At 43.9% G+C, this 18,614-nt stretch overlaps 1 protein-coding gene across 1 annotated transcript in view; it reads right to left on the reverse strand.

Moving 5' to 3' along the window:
- Positions 1-18,614, reverse strand: part of ANKDD1B (ankyrin repeat and death domain containing 1B) — a 49,715-nt gene that overhangs the window by 5,975 nt on the left and 25,126 nt on the right. The window contains 4 exon segments of the mRNA XM_006752542.3: positions 1,545-1,640; positions 5,979-6,077; positions 8,609-8,707; positions 11,207-11,305. Of these exon segments, the coding sequence (XP_006752605.1) occupies positions 1,545-1,640; positions 5,979-6,077; positions 8,609-8,707; positions 11,207-11,305 (393 nt within the window).

Raw genomic sequence — 18,614 nt, forward strand, 5'->3', positions numbered from 1 at the left:
ACATTTCTGAGGGTCTCCTTCATACATTTATATATTGTATAGCATTCCCAAAGTTTATCTAACTCTCACATCTCAAAGATTTGTTAGGAAAAAGGGCTTAGTCATTTGGCGGAAAAGTAATTTATTCTCCTCTAGGAAAAAGAATCTAAAAATGCTAGCAGACATTAAAAATAGAACCAATGAATATTTCTATTTCCAAAGAAAACGTGAAAATAGTCACTTAAAAAGCAAGAGAAAAGGTGGAAGTTGGGAAGGTTACCTTCAATCAAATACGGTGATGATCTAAGAAAATGAGAATGAAGCTAAGGCCAAGAGGAAGAGAATGAAAGGGGCAGGAGGAACAAAAATCAACTAGGAGGAGGAGAGAGAACTTTAATGGTCATAAAAATGTTGTTTTGTTTTACAGACAAGAAACGTTTGAGGAGGATGGTGTGGACTTCAAATGACATATATGTCATATCATCCAGATATATATATCAGGACTGCAGAGCTAATTAAATAGGATTGTGAGCAAGAAGGAGGCAGATCAATGCATTTTGCCTTAAGGATTTAAGGGAAATTCCTCAGGATTGGCAAATGAGACCACAAACCAGGCCTGAGGCTCCTCAGGGGTAAACACCTGAGGGTTAGGACCTGAATTCTGGCACCAACCTACTGGTCTAGGGGGGCCATTCAGCCTAGGATGGCAACAACCCAAAGTAGAAACTGAGGGTGGTGCCCGATAATGCAAATCCTGCCTGAGGGCTTAGATTTCGATGTTGGAGGGAAGGGCATTCTGTTGTGAAGCTCTATGTGTGGCAGCTATCAGAGGAAGTAATAATGAAAGAAGGTGGAGAGAATGTCTTGGAGGCAAGTTTTCTGTGTTCTCAAGATGAATAAGGTTTTTGTGACTATCACAGGATACTTGAGTAGCAGCCAGCACCACAGTGTGTTGAAAACAGCAGAGCCATGAACATAAACTTCTTTATCACTCATTAGAATGATGAGAACTTTGGTTCGTCCTGAGGGTTCTCGAGGGGAGGAGGGTGGGGGGATGGGTTAGCCTGGTGACGGGTATTGAGGAGGGCACGTTCTGCATGGAGCACTGGGGGTTATACGCAAACAATGAATCATGGAACACTTCATCTAAAATTAATGATGTAATGTATGGGGATTAACAGAACATTTAAAAAAAAGAATGATGAGAACTTTGGGTTTGAGAACTTCCAGAAGGTACCAGAGCCAGAGACTCCATGACAGAGGGCACAACATGGGAGGCAGCTATGCGGGGCAAGTCAGTTAGAGCTGACACGGCCCAGCCTGCTTAGCCCAATGAGCTCTACACACCTCAGTTCTGACTACTGATGCTGGCAAAGGAGAGGGAGGGAGGAAGCAGCAGCTGTTCATTCCATGAATGGAGCAGCACAGGCCAAAGGGACAGTTATAATTTGACCAAGACCCTGCCCATTAGAGCAGAAAAAAAAACTACACAAACCCCACACTGCCCATAAGAAGATGGTGGTTGCAGAAGAGCCCACTGCTGAGCTGGAATCATACTTCCTTACCTCTTTCCAGGCATAGTATCTCTCTGCTTTAATGATCATGTCCACAGCAAGGCTGTGGTTGCTCCTGAAGGCCACAGCCAGGGCAGTCTTCCCTTGCTAAAAGGTAAAAATGAAAGTGTCAGGCAGTATGGCCTAGTGTTTAGGAGCTCCAGTTTGGAACAGGGGGACCTGCATTCAAATCCTGATCCTACTGCTTCCTTGCACTTGGGAACTTGGGCCAGTCCTTAGCTCCTCTAGGTCTCAAAGACTACCCCATGGTGTAGTGGTGAGGTGTAAATGTGATAATTCGTATCAAGCCCTTAGGACTGTGCATGGCACATGGTAATTATTCAAGACATGCTAGGTATTGGTAGTGTCAGGCACTGTGTCAACAGGGCAGGGGAAAAGATTTGGGCTTAGGGACTGACCATCAACAGATGATATTTTACACATGCTCTATCAATGAGAATCCAGACATTTCTCCAAGACCCCTGGGCGGGGGGTCTCCCTGGCTCACTGCACTGGGGAGTTCTCGGCAAATAAATAATCTGATCACACATTTTTCTACTCAGGGCTGACTCTACCTGTAGCTGAGACTTTAGTCAGTGTGCCATGCTTCCTTCCCCCAATAGCCTTTTCCTTCTTCTATGGGAAAAGACCTCCCGATTTTAGCTAGGCACTTGGCCACTCCAAACATTTCCTAGCCTCCCTTGCACTTGGATATGTGACCTAAGTTTTGGTATATAAATGGAAGTGATTTATTTTTGGGAAGTAATTGTAAAGACAGGAAGGATGTTATTCTCCTTCCTTTCTTCCTCCTCCTGAGTGGAATGCTAGCGTGATGGCAGGAGCTTCAACAGCCATCTTAGACCAAGAAGTTGAAGCCATGTGTTGTGGAGAGTAGATAATAAGACCGAAAATGCTGGTTCTCATTAAGAATAGTAATATCCATGACAAAACTTCTAATTCATAGTACAGAATTCAGCTCACTGGACTCCTATCTAGAATTTTTTTCTATTATACTGCCTCTAACCAAGGGTGAGGAATAGGAAACTTAACCAAATGGAATGAGCAATAAAGGATATTCTGGACATAATTTTGGGCAGGAGTGGCCTGGGATCCCATCTGGTATCTTATACAAATTACAAAAGGCACACCTTTGTCAAGATCGATATAGCTGAAAACTACAGCACACAGCTTTACAAGTAATGTCCCCTAGATTTTAGGCAGTGTACAATCTGCACATCTATACATTTCTTTTCCTGAGCAAAAGATGGTGTTTTTCATCTATTTTTTAAATGGCACATTAAAAATTTGCCCAGGGATCCTGAAGGTAATCAAAATGAATGTCAGAAATAATCCCACAAAAAGTTCTTAGCAACACATGTCTCTATGCTTAGGGATCTAGCAGTTTATCCCAGTAATTCTCTCACATGGCTGAGCAAGTACAACTCCCACCAACCCAAATGATCTGGCTGTTAGTGGCGGTGCTAAGACCCAGGTGGGCCAGAAGGGTAGGGCTGACAGTTAACCAGTTTCTAGTCAAAGGAGACAGTAATGAATTAGGAAGAACTGTGCTCTGCAGGCAGTTAGCAAGTCCTTCATTGCATGCGGCCTGAATTCTGGCTTAAGAAGCCATCTGAGTCACCGTGATTAGCAGCATTCAGCTTCAGCCAGCGTTCTCGAGTTCCCAGGAAAACCTTCCCAGGGAGTGGAAACCCAAGTAATCCTGCCGCTGAAGTGGGGGAAGCCCTCCAGGAGCTTGGTGACACCTCCGACCGAGAGAACAGGTTTCTGGGAAAGTCATATTCACACCAAACCCTGGCTCCTTTTTCCCAACCCACTCTGATGCACTCTTACAGCCATTTATCCTTGGTAAAAATGGTGGGAGTGAGTAGAAAAGGTAGTTTTTATTACTTAACTAATTAGGTGTTGGGGGCCAATCATGTGCCAGGCCCAGAGAAGAAAGGGAGGAGGAGAAGGGAAAAATGGGAAAATCAAATTGCGAGTCAAGTTACAGCACTGAAGGCATTTGCCAGGACATCCAGTCCACTAGCACTGGGGGCCCAGCATGAATTCCCTTCCCAGTGCTACGGGCTCTTCACCTACAAGACTGCCCCAGAGGGGTTAAGTATTAATGAGAAAGTGGAATCAAGTAGGAAGAGAAAGCACGGGAAAATATGAATGTGAACTGTCACTACTAACGCCAAATCTTAAGGGGCAGTAACAAGCCACAATGGCGGAAGCGGTGTAATTCCACCCACATGACAGAGTTATAGGTGGTTGCATTTTCCTTCCTTATGCTTCTCTGTGTTTTCCAGATTGTCCACAGTGGGCTTGTACTACTTTTTATGATAACTTTAAAAAACTGACCTCTAGAGAAAAGTAAAATAACACATCAATCCTTCAAGTCCCACAAATGTAAAATGTGAGATTCTGAAAGAGTACGGAGGGTGAACCTCGCTTGCACTAGGAATTAAGGATGTGCTGAGCTGATGAAGAGTGTGGGTGAAGACAAGAAAGGGAAAAACTGCAAGTTGCAGAAGTAGTCAGCCCTGCTCAGAGCTGTGGGAAAGCGCTGGACAACCAACAAGCAGCCTGGCTTTGAAGCCTGGCTCTGCGTCTTACTGTGCATGTGACCCTTGATATCATTGAAATCTCTTGGAAACTGGGATAATTTTGCCCACCTCACAGAACAGATGTGAGGATTGAAATAAGGTGCACATGGGTGAGCACCTGACAGGACTGCCACACCTTGGTCTCCTGTGTTTACGCTTTTCAGTAAGCTGGAACCTAGTGGACAGCGGCCCCGCTACCCTCCTGTGATGGAGCCCACCTTACTGCGTCACTTGAAAAACAAAGTTGTCTTTCTTTAAAAACAAGTCTACACAATGCCCAAAAGGTGGAAGCAACCCAACGTCTGTCCACAGATGCAAGGATAAACAAAATGTGGTCTATACACGGTGGAATACCATTTGTCCTTAAAAAGGAAGGATATTCTGACACACGCTACAACACCGATAAACCTTGAGGACATTATGCTACATGAAATAAGCCAGTCACAAAATGACAAACACAGTACGATTCTATTTATGAGGTACCCAGAATAGTCAAATTCGTGGAAACAGAAAATAGAGTGGTGGTTGCCAGGGACTGGGAAAGGAGGAGGAAATGGGTAGTTGCTGTTCAGAGTTTCAGTTTGCCAAGATGAAAAAGTTCTGGAGATGGGTTGCATAACAGTGTTAACAGACTTAACACTACTGAACTGTACACTTAAAAATGGTAAAGATGAGGGACGCCTGGGTGGCTCAGTCGGTTAGGCATCTGCCTTCGGCTCAGGTCATGGTCCCGGGGTCCTGGGATCGAGCCCCGCATCGGGCTCCCTGCTCTGCGGGAGGCCTGCTTCTCCCTCTGCCTGTCTCTCTCCCTGCTTGTGCTCTGTCTCTCTCTGACAAATAAATAAATAAAATCTTTTTTAAAAAATGGTTAAGATGATAAATTTTATGTTATATGTATTTTACAATTAAAGAATTTTTAAGTAAGAGCAAGTTTAGACGTGTATGTTTGTTCATTGCAGCTCTGCTTATAACAGCAAAAGCTAAGGAACAATTCAAATGCCCATCGGCTGAGAACTAAACAAATTATGATATGTCCATGCCACAGTCTCTTGTGCAGCTATATAAAGAATGAAGAAACTCTCCTTGTACTAATATGGAACAGTTTCCACTTTATATACTTAAAGGAGAAAAGCTAAATGCAGGACAATATGGAGAAGTACATCACCACAATGTAAAAAGGGTGGAGGAATATGGTAAGAGTATAATATATTTATGTTTGCTTGTTTATGCATAAAGAAACGGGAAAGCACTAAGAAACTGATGACAATAGATCCGTGTGGCAAGAGTAGTGTGCGACCGGACAACTAGGGTCAGGGGTGGGTGGGATATTTTTACTGTAAAACCTTTACTGATTATGTTTTTAAATTTTTGGACCACATGAACCTATCATCTTTCCCAAATTAGTAAATAATTTTAATTTTTAAGAAATACATATTTTAGGGGCGCCTGGGTGGCTCAGTTGGTTAAGCGACTGCCTTCGGCTCAGGTCATGATCCTGGAGTCCGGGATCGAGTCCCACATCGGGCCCCCTACTCAGGGGCGGGAGTCTGCTTCTCCCTCTGACCCTCCTCCCTCTCATGCTCTCTGTCTCTCATTCTCTCTCTCTCAAATAAATAAATAAAATCTTAAAAAAAAAAAAAAAGAAATACATATTTTATTATTCAGAGTAAAATATCTTACCTACATACCTCAATCAAAATCAGGATGTTTTACTGATTGCCAGGACAAAAGGTTTCTCCAGTGTGTGTCCATCTCACAAGGGGTATGCTAAGGCTTACAGCCAACAGAAGTTCTTCACAACCATCTCTGCTGAACACAGTGAAGGCCATGAACTTACCTTATCAACAATCTTCAAGTCACAGCCTGCCTTCAGCAAGGTTTCCACCAGTTCCACATTGCCAAGATCAGCAGCAACATGCAAAGGAGTCTGCTGCCTCTGCCACGAGAAATTTCAAAAATGTAATCTAAACACATTAAGGAGGGGGGAAAAAACTTACATAGTGAAAAGACACAGGGAATGCAGAGGTGTCCTATATGGGCATAAGGGAAAATAGATTAAGATCACATTTTTATTTTATTTTATTTTTTTTTAATATTGTATTTATTCATTTGAGAGAGAGAGAGACAAGGAGAGAGAGAGAGCACGAGCAGGGGGCAGGTGCAGAGGGAGAAGCAGGCTCCCCACTGAGCAGGGAGCCCAACCCAGGCCTCGATCCCAGGACCCTGAGATCATAACCTGAGCCGAAGGCAGATGCTTAACGACTGAGCCACCCAGGCGCCCCAAGATCATATTGTTACATAGGTACAGGGGACATTCACTGCAGTGTTATTTTTAACAGTGAAAAACTGAAAGGAAGTTGCATGTTTCACTAGGAGACTCATTTGATAAATTATGGTATATCCAAATGCTGGATTAGTAAGCAACAATTAAATATGATTTTTAAAAGATGATTTCAATATGAGATACTAGAATAGTAAAGTTCATAGAGACAGAAAGTAGAGTGGTGGTTACCAGGAACTGTGGGGACGGGAGAATGGGGAGTTAGTGTTTAACGAGTACAGAGTTTCAGTTTGGGAAGATGGAAAAGTTCTGGAGATGGATGGTGGCCATAGTTGCTCAACAATGTGAATGTACTTAATGCCAATGAACTGTACATTTAAAAATGGTGAAATTTCTTTCTGGGGTAATCATTTTCTTACCAAGAGGGTAACAGTGTTTTAAAGAAGTATACAAAATCACAAGAAAGTCACCCATTTTAACCTTTCACTGAAAGGATATGCTAATGTGCAGATATTTCTAAAATATTAGTACTGAAAGGAATGCTATTTATGGTCTAGGCCAACCCTTGAACCAGAGAGAGGAAGCAACTTCCCCAGAGTCACACAGGTGGGCAATAGCATCTAGCTCAGTACTCTTCCAACCAGAGCACAGGGCCAACCTGCTTGGGACATTAGCATAATTAATATCAGAAAGCATTTATTAAAGACTCACTTTTGGGTGGCAATGTGCCCCTCTGGGGGCTCATCGAAAACATCACACTTAAATGACAAACTATCAAAGGTCTATACCAACATGGAACAGAGATACAAGTGTCATACATCAAATACCAATAAAATTTCATTGCGACGATACTGCTCTAAGTCTAAAAGGCAGGAAATGAACCAAAATGTTAACAAGAGTTGTCTTTCTTTGGGGGGGAATTACAAACAAATGTAAGTTTTTACCTTATTTATGTTTTCTTATTGTTATACATTGAGTGTATTCCCAATCTAACAGAAAATTGAAATGATAAAGTCTAATTCTATAACAGGGGGGCGGGGTGCCCACTAATAAACCCTCCTTCTCTGGAGTGAATCTAGCCAGTTCTGGTGAAACCAAAATCCTATGTGAGTTCTGTGTATGGAACAAAGATTCTGCTCATTTGGAAATATTTGGGGCATTAACAGACTTGGACACATAAGTATATATAATAACAAAAAGGTCCTCCCCCGCCGCCCCCAAACGTTTGGGATAGTGGAACACAGGGAGGAAGGTCCGTGGGGGAAGGAAGGGACGGAAGTGTAGGTAAGTGTCCATTCTGCTCCCACACAAAGGAACTCCTAGGTTGGAGTTGGAGGAGACTGGAGAGACCTGAGGCAGTGCTCTGGGTTCCCCAGATTCAGAAGCTGAGGGCCACCCAGCGGGTTAGGACAGGGTTAGGACAGGCATGCACACTGGATCTGGCTGCTCCCTCCCCTCAGGGCGCAGGCTGAGGCTTCTCTAGGTAGAGGCAGTCAGAAAGGCAAGAGGTGTCCAGAGTTCTCATCTGTCCCCAGGGTTCCAGAAGGGCTCCTCCCCCCAAGAGTTTCTCTTCCTACTCCTGACAGCTCTTGGGAGAGGCAGCTCAGCCCCAGAGGTGGCCCTGATTCAGACAGTGCCCACTCCCATCCTCTTAATCTTCCACCTCAGCATTTGCATTTCCAGCCAGTGATGGATTCCTTTTACGGGGCATTTGATTCTGCTCCAGTGGATTGGTGATTTTTTTTTTTTTTTTTTAATTCAAAGAGGTCTCTTTTGCCTTTGGGTAAAAGGAAGACACATTTATAGTCTCTAATATAGAAACAAAGCTTCCTCCTTGTGACAAAGGGCTACCACCAGCCAATTATATTTCATACTGACAGAGTGGCTTTTGATTTAAAGAGCCGTTGGCAATTTACCTCTGAGCTACTGTTTATCTATCAGAGGTGCTGGGACTGTTAAGTACAAACAGGTTTAAGAATGCACGAGCTGGACCCCAGTTGTGTGTTTGAAAAAGTATGTGTGTGCAAGTGGGAGTGGGGGTCACAGAAGAAAAGGGATAAAGAAAATATGTATATTCCACCTGGAAATTTTTAGGGTACCTTGAACTTGCTCAAAACTACCCCTAACCACACAATGCATTGAATCATAAGAAAACAGACTCTCGGGTTCTGATATACCTGGCTTACCTGATTTAAGATGTCAATGTTGTGCTGTGCACCTAATAAGCTGTTCACAACTGAGATATGGTTGTTGGTAACAGCTAAATGAAGAGGGGAGTCCTTTGGCTGCAGAAAGAAAGAGAAAGAAAATTTCAAATCCAAAAGATTCTGGCTTCATCATTCAGACCAAAAAGCAATTCATTTTGATAGAGATATCCTGATAATCTCCTAGTACTGGAGCTGCCCAGCACAGCATCAGGCCAATAGCAAGTGTTCAGCATCATTTCCATCCCAAGGTTGTGCTCTCCCCCTTCATTTGTTCTAGAACTATAGGCTGAACACCCACTATGGGCCAGGCTCTTTTCAGGAGGTTAAGGATTCAGTGGTTAACATGGCCCATTCTCAGGAATCTTCCAATATAGTGGGGTAAGAAAATATTAATTTTTTTTTTAAAAATCACAAAATATACAAATTGTGAAAAGTGTTTTGGAGGAAAAGGAGAGTGGCAGGAGAGCATAAGTGGGATGGGCAGACAGCTAACCTTTCTGAAGATGAAAAAAAGCCTTCCTGAAGAATTGACACTTTCACTTAGATAAGAATGGTAAGAAATATGAAATAGGCTTAACTGCACGACTTCTCAGTGCCTTCCAAGACCTAAATTATGGTGGGAATAGCTACAAGGTGGAAAAGGCATGCACGTTCATCATTTCCTGAACTGATGTGATTTAGAGCTCTTTCTCCCCAGAGCACTCTGTGGGACTAATGCCCCACTCACCCAGGGACACCATTCTCATGTGTAGCCCTCCCATGTAGATAGAATATACAGCCGCAGGATGTTCACCAAGCCCCTCCAGCCTGCTCCCCTTTCCTCCTCATTTGCAGTTAAACTGCCTGTCCTGCAGCCTCACCTCACTCACCTGGAGTGTCCCAGCCCCTCTCAGCCATCCCCACAGGCAGGCTTCTTTCCCAGCCCCACCGGGCTGTCATGACCACCTCTAGGACCACACACCTAGCTCCTGCAGCTTCACCACCACCCAGCGGCCACTGGCACATGGAGGCGCTAGAGAAACGTCTCCAGGGGTACTGAAGTCAGCCGAAAAGAAAAAAAGGTGGGGAGAAAGAGGTTAGGTGTGAGAGAGAGTGAGCTGCGGGGCAGTCAGGGTGGAGGGAAGGCAGGGGGCGGCAGGGGGAGGGGGTGCACGTGTGAAAGAGCAGGGCGCTCAGAAGATCCAGGGAGGCCATGCACAGCAGGCGAGCTGAGAGCCAAGGCAGGTGTGTGCGAGGGCAGGTGATGAGGACAGAGCACAGGGTTGGTCGGGGAAAGAGATACCAATAATAAGCACCAGGTAGGCACATTGAACATATTTTTATAATTCTACTTAATGCATACTCACTTCCCCAACAGTTTATACTCTGTTTTAAACTCTGGGCTAATAGTTTTCATTCACAATAACCCTAGCAGTTAGATCTTCTATTCCCCACTTTATATACGAGGCAAAGAGCCATTCCATAACTTCCACAAGGCCTTGGAGCCAGGAAGTGGCAGAGACAGGATTCGAACCCCTATCCGATAGCCTGACTCTAACACTGGCACCGGGCTCCTTCCCAGGAAACCTACTGGGAAAGAAACCTATGGAAGAGAGATGTACTGAGAGTGCAAGAGCCGCACCAGCACACAGAGCAGGAGGAGAAGAGGGGGGTGGTAGGACTCCACAGCTGCATAGGTCAGGCTGCCACAGGCATGAGCAAGGAAATGGACATGCTGGGACTGGTTGGGGCAGGGTGGGAGGAAGGCTTTCTGTGCAGGCCCCTTCTACTCAGGAAGAATGTTCTCTCTTGAGGCACCAAGCATGAAAAAAGAGAAAGCATCCGTTGGCAGTGTCCTTCCTGCTGGGGCCACCGGCCTTGCTGGGACCCAACTGCCCCCCTGTGCCCCGAGAAACAGAGCGTCTATCCTTGGATAGACCAGGTGAGTTCAGAGCCAATTCCCTAACATCGTTCTCCAAAAACTACCAGACGTGATCAAATCGCATCCCTTCTCTCCAGTTAATATAATAAATAGTAATGGCTAAGCAAGATCAGAGGAAATAACATTCTCACAGGAGAAATGAAAATAGGGTGAAAAATAGAAGAATGTTTTCCATCTAATTCCACCACAGAGGGCCTTTGTTAATGCTACCAAAGCCAACTCAAATTTCAGAAAACCTAAATCTGTAAAAAGGATTGACTTTCAAAAGAAAAACAAGATCACTCAGTGAAGGGGGAAACATGATCATTCTCCTTCCCATTTATAGCAGTGTCCTTTTTTCCCCAGACTGATAAATTTAATACAAGAATAACAGCATCTCTAGACACCTGAGGAAGTTTTATTGCAGCAAATATCGATATTTAAAACACAAAGAATTCATTTTGTTCCGGAACTTCAATGACTTTCTAAAATTCATCCCTTGGATTTTATTTCTCAAAATTAAGACTCAGTCTCCAAAAGAAGTCAGTCAGCTTTCCCAGAAAGAGTTCCTCCTTTGTGAACACCTCATCCCCGCAAAGTATCTGCGAGGAGCATCTCCCCACACAGCCAGCCTCACGGCACCAGGATCAAAGCCCATGTTACTAGAATAGACTCACTTCTGCGTTCTGGTGCAGATCAACATTCTCACTGAGAAGACAGCTGACAAGGGATGTATGGCCATTCTGCGTTGCCATCTGCAAAGCACTGATGTTGAGCTGCAAGACACAGGTGGAAAGGGCAGGGAGGACCTCCATTACAACCCAGCATTCTTTCTGGTATTCATCACGTGGTAATTAATTAATACAGTGAAACAGTACAACTATTTAAGAAAGAAAATCCAATGTGTTTTTTATTATTTTGAGGGCCTCGTTTTTACTTCCCCTAAGTGTTTCCCATAGGAGTAAGAGTCCTAGGTAACACATGCCTCAGGCAAATATGAGCTAAATCCCTGTTTCCCTTCTCTAAGAAGTACAAAGTGGACAAGGGCTAAGTCTTCTCTCCATACACCCTGAAAAACCCCCTTGAACCAAAACGGCTGACTTGGTATTGGTCCCAGGAAATGCCTCAACACCCTCCTGCCCCCTGGCTGGCTTACCTGCAGCTCTCCCTTCTGCCGGGTCTGGTTTCAAAGCTTAGCATGACTGCTATCTTTGTGCAGTGTTCCCTGATGGCCCCTTACCCAGCTTCACTGCCTCTCCTTCCCTGTTCTCTGTGCTCAAGTGGCTTCACCTCGTGTCCATGCTAGATGGCAAAATTGCTCTTGATTATCCTGCCAACCTCCAAAAGGTTTAGCATGGTGCCGTGCAGTAATATAAGGTCAATGGATATTTGCTGACTGATTAATTGTAAGATTGCTACGAAGTGTTTCTAGGTCCACCAAACAAGGTCCTACAGGATGTAACATTTTCCCAAAAATGGCTGCATAAGTAACTGCCAAATCACGTGCCCGTCTGCAATGTGAGCCTTCCACTCCCCCAACACGAGGTCTACCCTTGCATCTGGGAGGACCCTGTGAGTGCTCGGACCAATCAACAGAGTAGGGCAGAAGGGACAGTGTGTCAGTGGCAGGTGTAGCCGCTAACCGGCCGCGGAGCTTCTGCTTTCTGCCTATTAAAAACCAGCTGCGGGGCGCCTGGGTGGCTCAGATGGTTAAGCGTCTGCCTTCGGCTCAGGTCATGATCCCAGGGTCCTGGGATCGAGCCCCGCATCGGGCTCCCTGCTCTGCGGGGAGCCTGCTTCTCCCTCTCCCTCTGCCTCTCTCCCTGCTCATGCGCACTCTCTCTCTCTCTCTCTCTCTCTGTATCTCTGTGTCTCAAATGAATAAATAAAATCTTAAAAAAAAAAAAAAAACCAGCTGCTAGGCTGGGAGGAGACCACACGTCAGTGCTGTTCCGCAGCCCGAGCTGAGCTCCCAGCTGACAGCTGCCACCAACTGCCGGTCATGGGAGCGAGCCACCGGCGACGTCCGGCTCACTTACGCTTTCAAATGCCCGAAGTCCTGGCCGACACCTGACTGTGACCACATAACACACCCAGAGTAAGAATCTCTCCGCGCAGCCCAAGCCCCAGAGCTGTGAGTGGTAGATAATAGGGTATTGTCGCTCAAGCCACTGCACTTCCGGTAGGTTTCTTACGAAGCAGCAGATAAGATGCTACTAAGAACAGTACACACACTGACCACCTGGACTCTAGCTTGAGCTGCTACTAAATGTCTCTGTGACCCTGTGTAAGTGGCCTCTCAAGTACAGGCCTCTTTGTCTTCATCTGTAAAAAAGGACATAACTACCTGTATTAGTTTTTATTGCTGCTAATAACAAATTGCCACAAACTCAGTGGCTCAAACAATACAAATGTATTATGTTACAATTCTGGAAGTCTGAAGTGTGAAATGGGTCTCTCTGGGCTAAAATAAAGACCTTTCTGGAGGCCCTCAGGAAAATCCACTTCTTTGACTTTTCCAGTTTGTGGAAGCCGCCCACACTCATGGCCCCTCCCTCCAACTTTTTTTTTTTTTAAAGATTTTTATTTATTTATTCATGAGAGACAGAGAGAGAGAGAAAGAGGCAGAGGGAGAAGCAGGCTCCCAAGGAGCAGAGAGCCCGATGCGGGGCTCGATCCCAGGACCCTGGGATCATGACCTGAGCCGAAGGCAGACGCTTAACCATCTGAGCCACCCAGGCGCCCCCTCCCTCCAACTTTTAAGCCAGCTAAGTCCTTCTCACCCTGCATCGCTCTGACCTCCTCACCTGCCTTCCTCTTCTGCTTTAAAACACGTTCGTGATTACACTGGGCCCGCCTGGATAATTGAGGATAATCTCATTTGAAGGTCAGATGATTAGCAACCTTAATTCCATGCACAACCTAAATTCCTCTTTGCCTTGTAACATAACATATTCACAAGTTCCAAGGATTAGGATGTGGACCTCCTTGGGGTGAGGGAGCATTATTCTGTTTACCACACCATCAGACCTCTTTTTCTCAAGCCATAGTAATATTGGGAGAATAAACGAGCTAGTAAATATGTACAGTATTCATTTCACACACACAAAAAACAAACACAAAAACTTGAGCACTTACTATGTGCCAGGCACTATGTTAGATAGTGGGGAAATAGGATGGTGAATAAGATCTCCACTAGTACATTCCAGTAGAGGTGGACAACCAGTAGACCTATAGATTGGCACACAGATCAATCAATCAGTAGACTGAGAATAGATCTATTTACTAGTTCTAGATGTTATGAGAATAATAACAGCTCGTACTAAGTGCAACAACACAAAGTAAAATAGCAGGACTGGATGGCTACTTTCCAGTGAGTGATCAAGAAAATCCTCTAGGATAGGGTAACATTGGGGCTGAGATCAGAATGGTAAGATGTGCCCCCTCCAATGAGAAGATCTGAATCAGAAGGGGCTGAGATCAGAATGGTAAGACATGCCCCCTCCAATGAGATCTGAATCAGAAGCAAGTTTGTGTAGAACCCAAAGCCAGGAGGTAGTAGGAAGAGCTGTGAGACTCTAGCATCTTACCCCGGAGGCACCATCAGCACTGAGTATAGGGCCTACAGACTTTTTAAGAGCCAAAGAAATGTTTAAAACCTTTACCAAAAAAATTATTGATTCCAAGAGACCAAAAGAAAACCGTGAAATTGAAGCGAATAAATATTTAATTGACATATTCATACTTTATTGATTGTTAAATGTAGTAGTCATAAAATATTCATTACATTTGTAAACAATTTGTAGGTTCAATTTTTTCACCTCTTCAAATTCCCAAGTATACACAGAGTTCTTACAAACCAGAGTCAATCATAAATTAGGGGAGTTTATCATAACCAAATAATTATGAAAGCACCAATTAAAAAGCCTTTTAAAATAATTTACAGCAGGGCGCCTGGGTGGCTCAGTTGGTTAAGCGACTGCCTTCGGCTCAGGTCATGGTCCCGGCGTCCTGGGATCGAGTCCCACATCGGGCTCCCGGCTCGGCGGGGAGCCTGCTTCTCCCTCTGACCCTCTCCCCTCTCATGCTGTTTCTCTCTCTCTCTCTCTCAAATAAATAAATAAATAAAATCTTTAAAAAAATAATAATAATAATTTACAGCAAAAACAATTTTTTAATGTGGAATGTTGGGGCATTTAAATATGTTTGATAAGATGTAAGGGGGTAGGGCCTCCAGAAAGGAGTTGTTAGGGTCTACAAAAGTCTTCACTGGACCAGGGGCATCTAGTACGACCCTGAAGAGAACCTACTGCCCAAACTCTGGGCAGCATAACATCCAGCACAAATGGAGGAAGCCTCTACTGTCAGCTCAATCCATAATCTCCAATTGCCTTCCCAGAAATGGCTCAATCCTTTACCCCTTCCCCTTAGTCGGGGGTTAGGGCACAAAAGCAATCTCCTGGACAGCAAGACGAATCACTGTCAAGAGGTGAAGCAGTTCCAAGATCAAACACAGTAATCACCTACAGATGTAAGAGCAAAATAAGCCTAACGTGTCCCCCCAGTAATTTGTCCGTGCTGCTGGTTTCTTGCTGCACACTGCTCGGGTCCCCCAGGGGGTGAGGCGGAGACAGGTGCGAACAACGAGTGGGGGCTGAAGCTGTTGATCCAGGAAGTGTGTTAATGAACTCAGGGGAAAACTCAAGAAAAATGTAAAAGCTCAAAAATGGACTCAGGACAATTTCCAGGCTGCCTAGATGAGGCCGAGGCTGTAAGGATATGGACAATGTGGAGTCTGCAATCCCAGCTGGGTGGGGAGAATGTGAGCATGTGAAAGCCATCACAAAGCAAAACCTCTCTGGAGGCTAACAGAATTAAGTACAGAAGGGAGGGAGGGCACAGAACAATGGAGTCAGCCAAAAGGATTGAGCCCAATAGGACCCTGATAATGAGGGAGGCTTTTCCAGGGACTCCAACAGGGGCTGAAGACTGAGGGCAGGGAGGCACCTGTGAATGCCTGAAAAACAGCACAGCTCTCCACACTCTGAGAATTTCATGGGCCCCATGAATTCTTAATGTGGTGCTCATTTACTGCACAAATAATGGTGCTCATTTACTGCACAAATAAGTCTGCAACTCCAGGGGGAATCAAGTCATAGTATCTTTATTTTCCACTCTCTCACAGTCTTGTCCATGTGTATATAAATTTCAGATAGTGAAGATGTATGCACAAATACATATTGGGTTTTTTTTTTGGTGTTCTATCATGAACATTTTTTAAAAAGATTTTATTTATTTATTTGACAGGGAGAGACACAGCGAGAGAGGGAACACGAGCAGGGGGAGTGGGAGAGGGAGAAGCAGGCTTCCTGCTGAGCAGGGAGCCCGATGTGGGGCTCGATCCCAGGACCCTGGGATCACGACCTGAGCCGAAGGCAGACGCTTAATGACTGAGCCACCCAGGTGCCCCATATCATGAACATTTTTTATATTGTAATATATTTAGTATATTTAGTATTTACCATTAATATTTTTAACAGCTACATAACTTTCCAAGAAAAAGGTACACCAAACTTTTATTTGGCTTTCCCCTAGAATTCATAGCATGTATAGGCTGTATCTAATTCTTGGCTATTGGAGGTAACTTTATTATCTATCTTAATGCATGTAGTCTTTTCCCTTTTCAAGATTATTCCCTTAACAGAATTTTTCAAGCCTGGGTGAAAGGTAAGTGACAAATTGCTTTTTAAAAGCATTGTACAAATGTACACTTCCACCAGCAGAATAAAGAGTATAAAACATTACCAGTTTGGGACTCTAATCTTGATCCGAGTGTTTAACTTTATACCTTTTGAAAAGGCATTGTTTTCTACAGACATACCTCCTTTTATTGATTTGCTTTATTGCACTTCACAGATAGCACATTTTTTTTTACAAGGTGAAAGCACAAAACTTCATTGGAGGAAGTAACTGCAGATGTGGTGGAAATAGTAAGAGAAATAGAAGTGGAGCCTGAAAATGTACTTAATTGCTGCAATCTCGTGATAAAAAAACTATGAGATGGGGAGTTGCTTCTTACAGATGAGCAAAAAAAGTAGTTTCTTAAGATGGAAGCTACTCCTGGTGAAGATGCTGTGAAGATGTTGAAATGACAACAAAGGATTTAGAATACTGCATAAATTTAGTTGATAAAGCAAGGGCAGGGTTTGAGAGGACTGACTCCAATTTTTAATTAAGTTCCACTGTGGGTAAAATGCCAAACAGCATCCTTGCTACAGAGAAATGGTTCACAAAAAGAAGAGTCAATCACTGCACCAAACTTCACTGTTGTCTCATTTAAGAAACTGCGACAGCTACGTCAACCTTCAGCAACCATCACCCTGATCAGTCAGCAGCCCTCAACACTGAGGCCAGACCCTCCCCGCCGTGAAAAGATTATGACTTACTGAGAGCTTAGAGGATGGTTAGCCTTTTTTAGCAATAAAGTATTTTTTAATTAATGTATGTACGTTGTTTTTAGGGGCCTAATGCTATTGCACACTTAACAGACCACAGTAATCTTTTATATGCACTGGGAAACCAAAAAATTCATTTCACTCACTTTATTGTGATACTTTTTTGCAATGGCCTGGAACCAAACCTGCAATATCTTAAAGGTTTGCCTGTACGTTGTGCTGATATGGAGAGAGTTTCAAAACATACTGGCACTTAAAAGAAAAAAAAAACAACAACCCAAGGTGCAGAGCTGCAGATCCATGTGGTGGTGTCAGTACTCACACATGTGCGTGCTTCATCACAGTTTCCATGTAAATGCATGGAAAATTCCTGCAAGATTCAATGAACTATCAATCCCATTAGTTCTGGGGACGTGAAACCGAGATGTGCAGTTGGAATATACCCCTTGGTACTATTCAAATTTTTTGTTACTTTCACTGTAATTTAAAATTACTTCAAAAAATAGAAAAAGAAGGTAAAACCATCTGAAAGGCAAGGCCACCACAAGGGTTAGAATCCTCACCACGGCCACTGATTAGTCAGATAATCCTGAACGAGTTCCTTAACTTTCCTAAATTCCAGTTCCCTCACCAAAAAATGAAGGTAAGTGACACAGGATCTTAGCACCATGCCTAAATACAAAAGCATTCTGTATTTACAAGAAGGCACCATCGTGTCTTCTTCAGGCTCCAGACTGACCACTTGGGCTTTCACACAATAATGTCGTTTTGTTTTGTTTTGTTTTGTTTTGTTTTCCAGCATTTACTATGTGTAAGCCAGGCATGTATAGCTGTTACGGAGAAAACAAGGTAGAATGAGAATGTCTCCATATTTGAGAAGTATCAACTATCTGCTCCTTTTGCCCCTGTTTTCAATTATTGCTTTCAATAGGAAGAATGGCAATGCTTCCAAGGAGAAAATAATTAGGGGAATATCAGAGGTAAATCATTAATTCTTACCTCAAACAAAGCAAATTATAAATATTAATTCGACAAAAGCCTAGTGAGTGGATCAGTTCAGGACCAGATTGCCCAAAGAACATTCTGAGTCCCGCGCTCCCCACCCCCACCCCGTGTGAGTGAACATGACAGGGAGCACATACTTTATTTGGAATGTTGACATTGCTGCCCGCTGCCAGAAGCACTTCATGACCTCCTTTAACAGCCAGAAAGAATGGTGTTTCTCCATTCTAAAAAAAGGAAAAAAATTAAAATTAATCGCCCTTTGGCAAGGAATGAAATTACTTGAGAAACAGCATGTTTTCTCTCTACCTTTTATGCATTACTCTTACTGGATAGCATTTGTTGAGCATCTATATGCCAACTTACATTGCCAAGACTATATGCCTTGGCAGAGTTAAAAGCACAGCTCTGTGAGGTCAGGATTAATTTTTTTTTAATTTTTTATTGTTATGTTAATCCCCATACATTACATCATTAGTTTTAGATATAGTGTTCCATGATTCATTGTTTCTGCATAACACCCAGTGCTCCATGCAGAACGTGCCCTCCTCAATACCCGTCACCAGGCTAACCCGTCCTCCCACCCCCCTCCCCTCTAGAACCCTCAGTTTATTTTTCAGAGTCCATC

This window comes from Leptonychotes weddellii, chromosome 7 (assembly GCF_054177405.1).
Source record: "Leptonychotes weddellii isolate Sample4059 chromosome 7, ASM5417740v2, whole genome shotgun sequence".
Taxonomy (NCBI): Eukaryota; Metazoa; Chordata; class Mammalia; order Carnivora; family Phocidae; genus Leptonychotes; species Leptonychotes weddellii.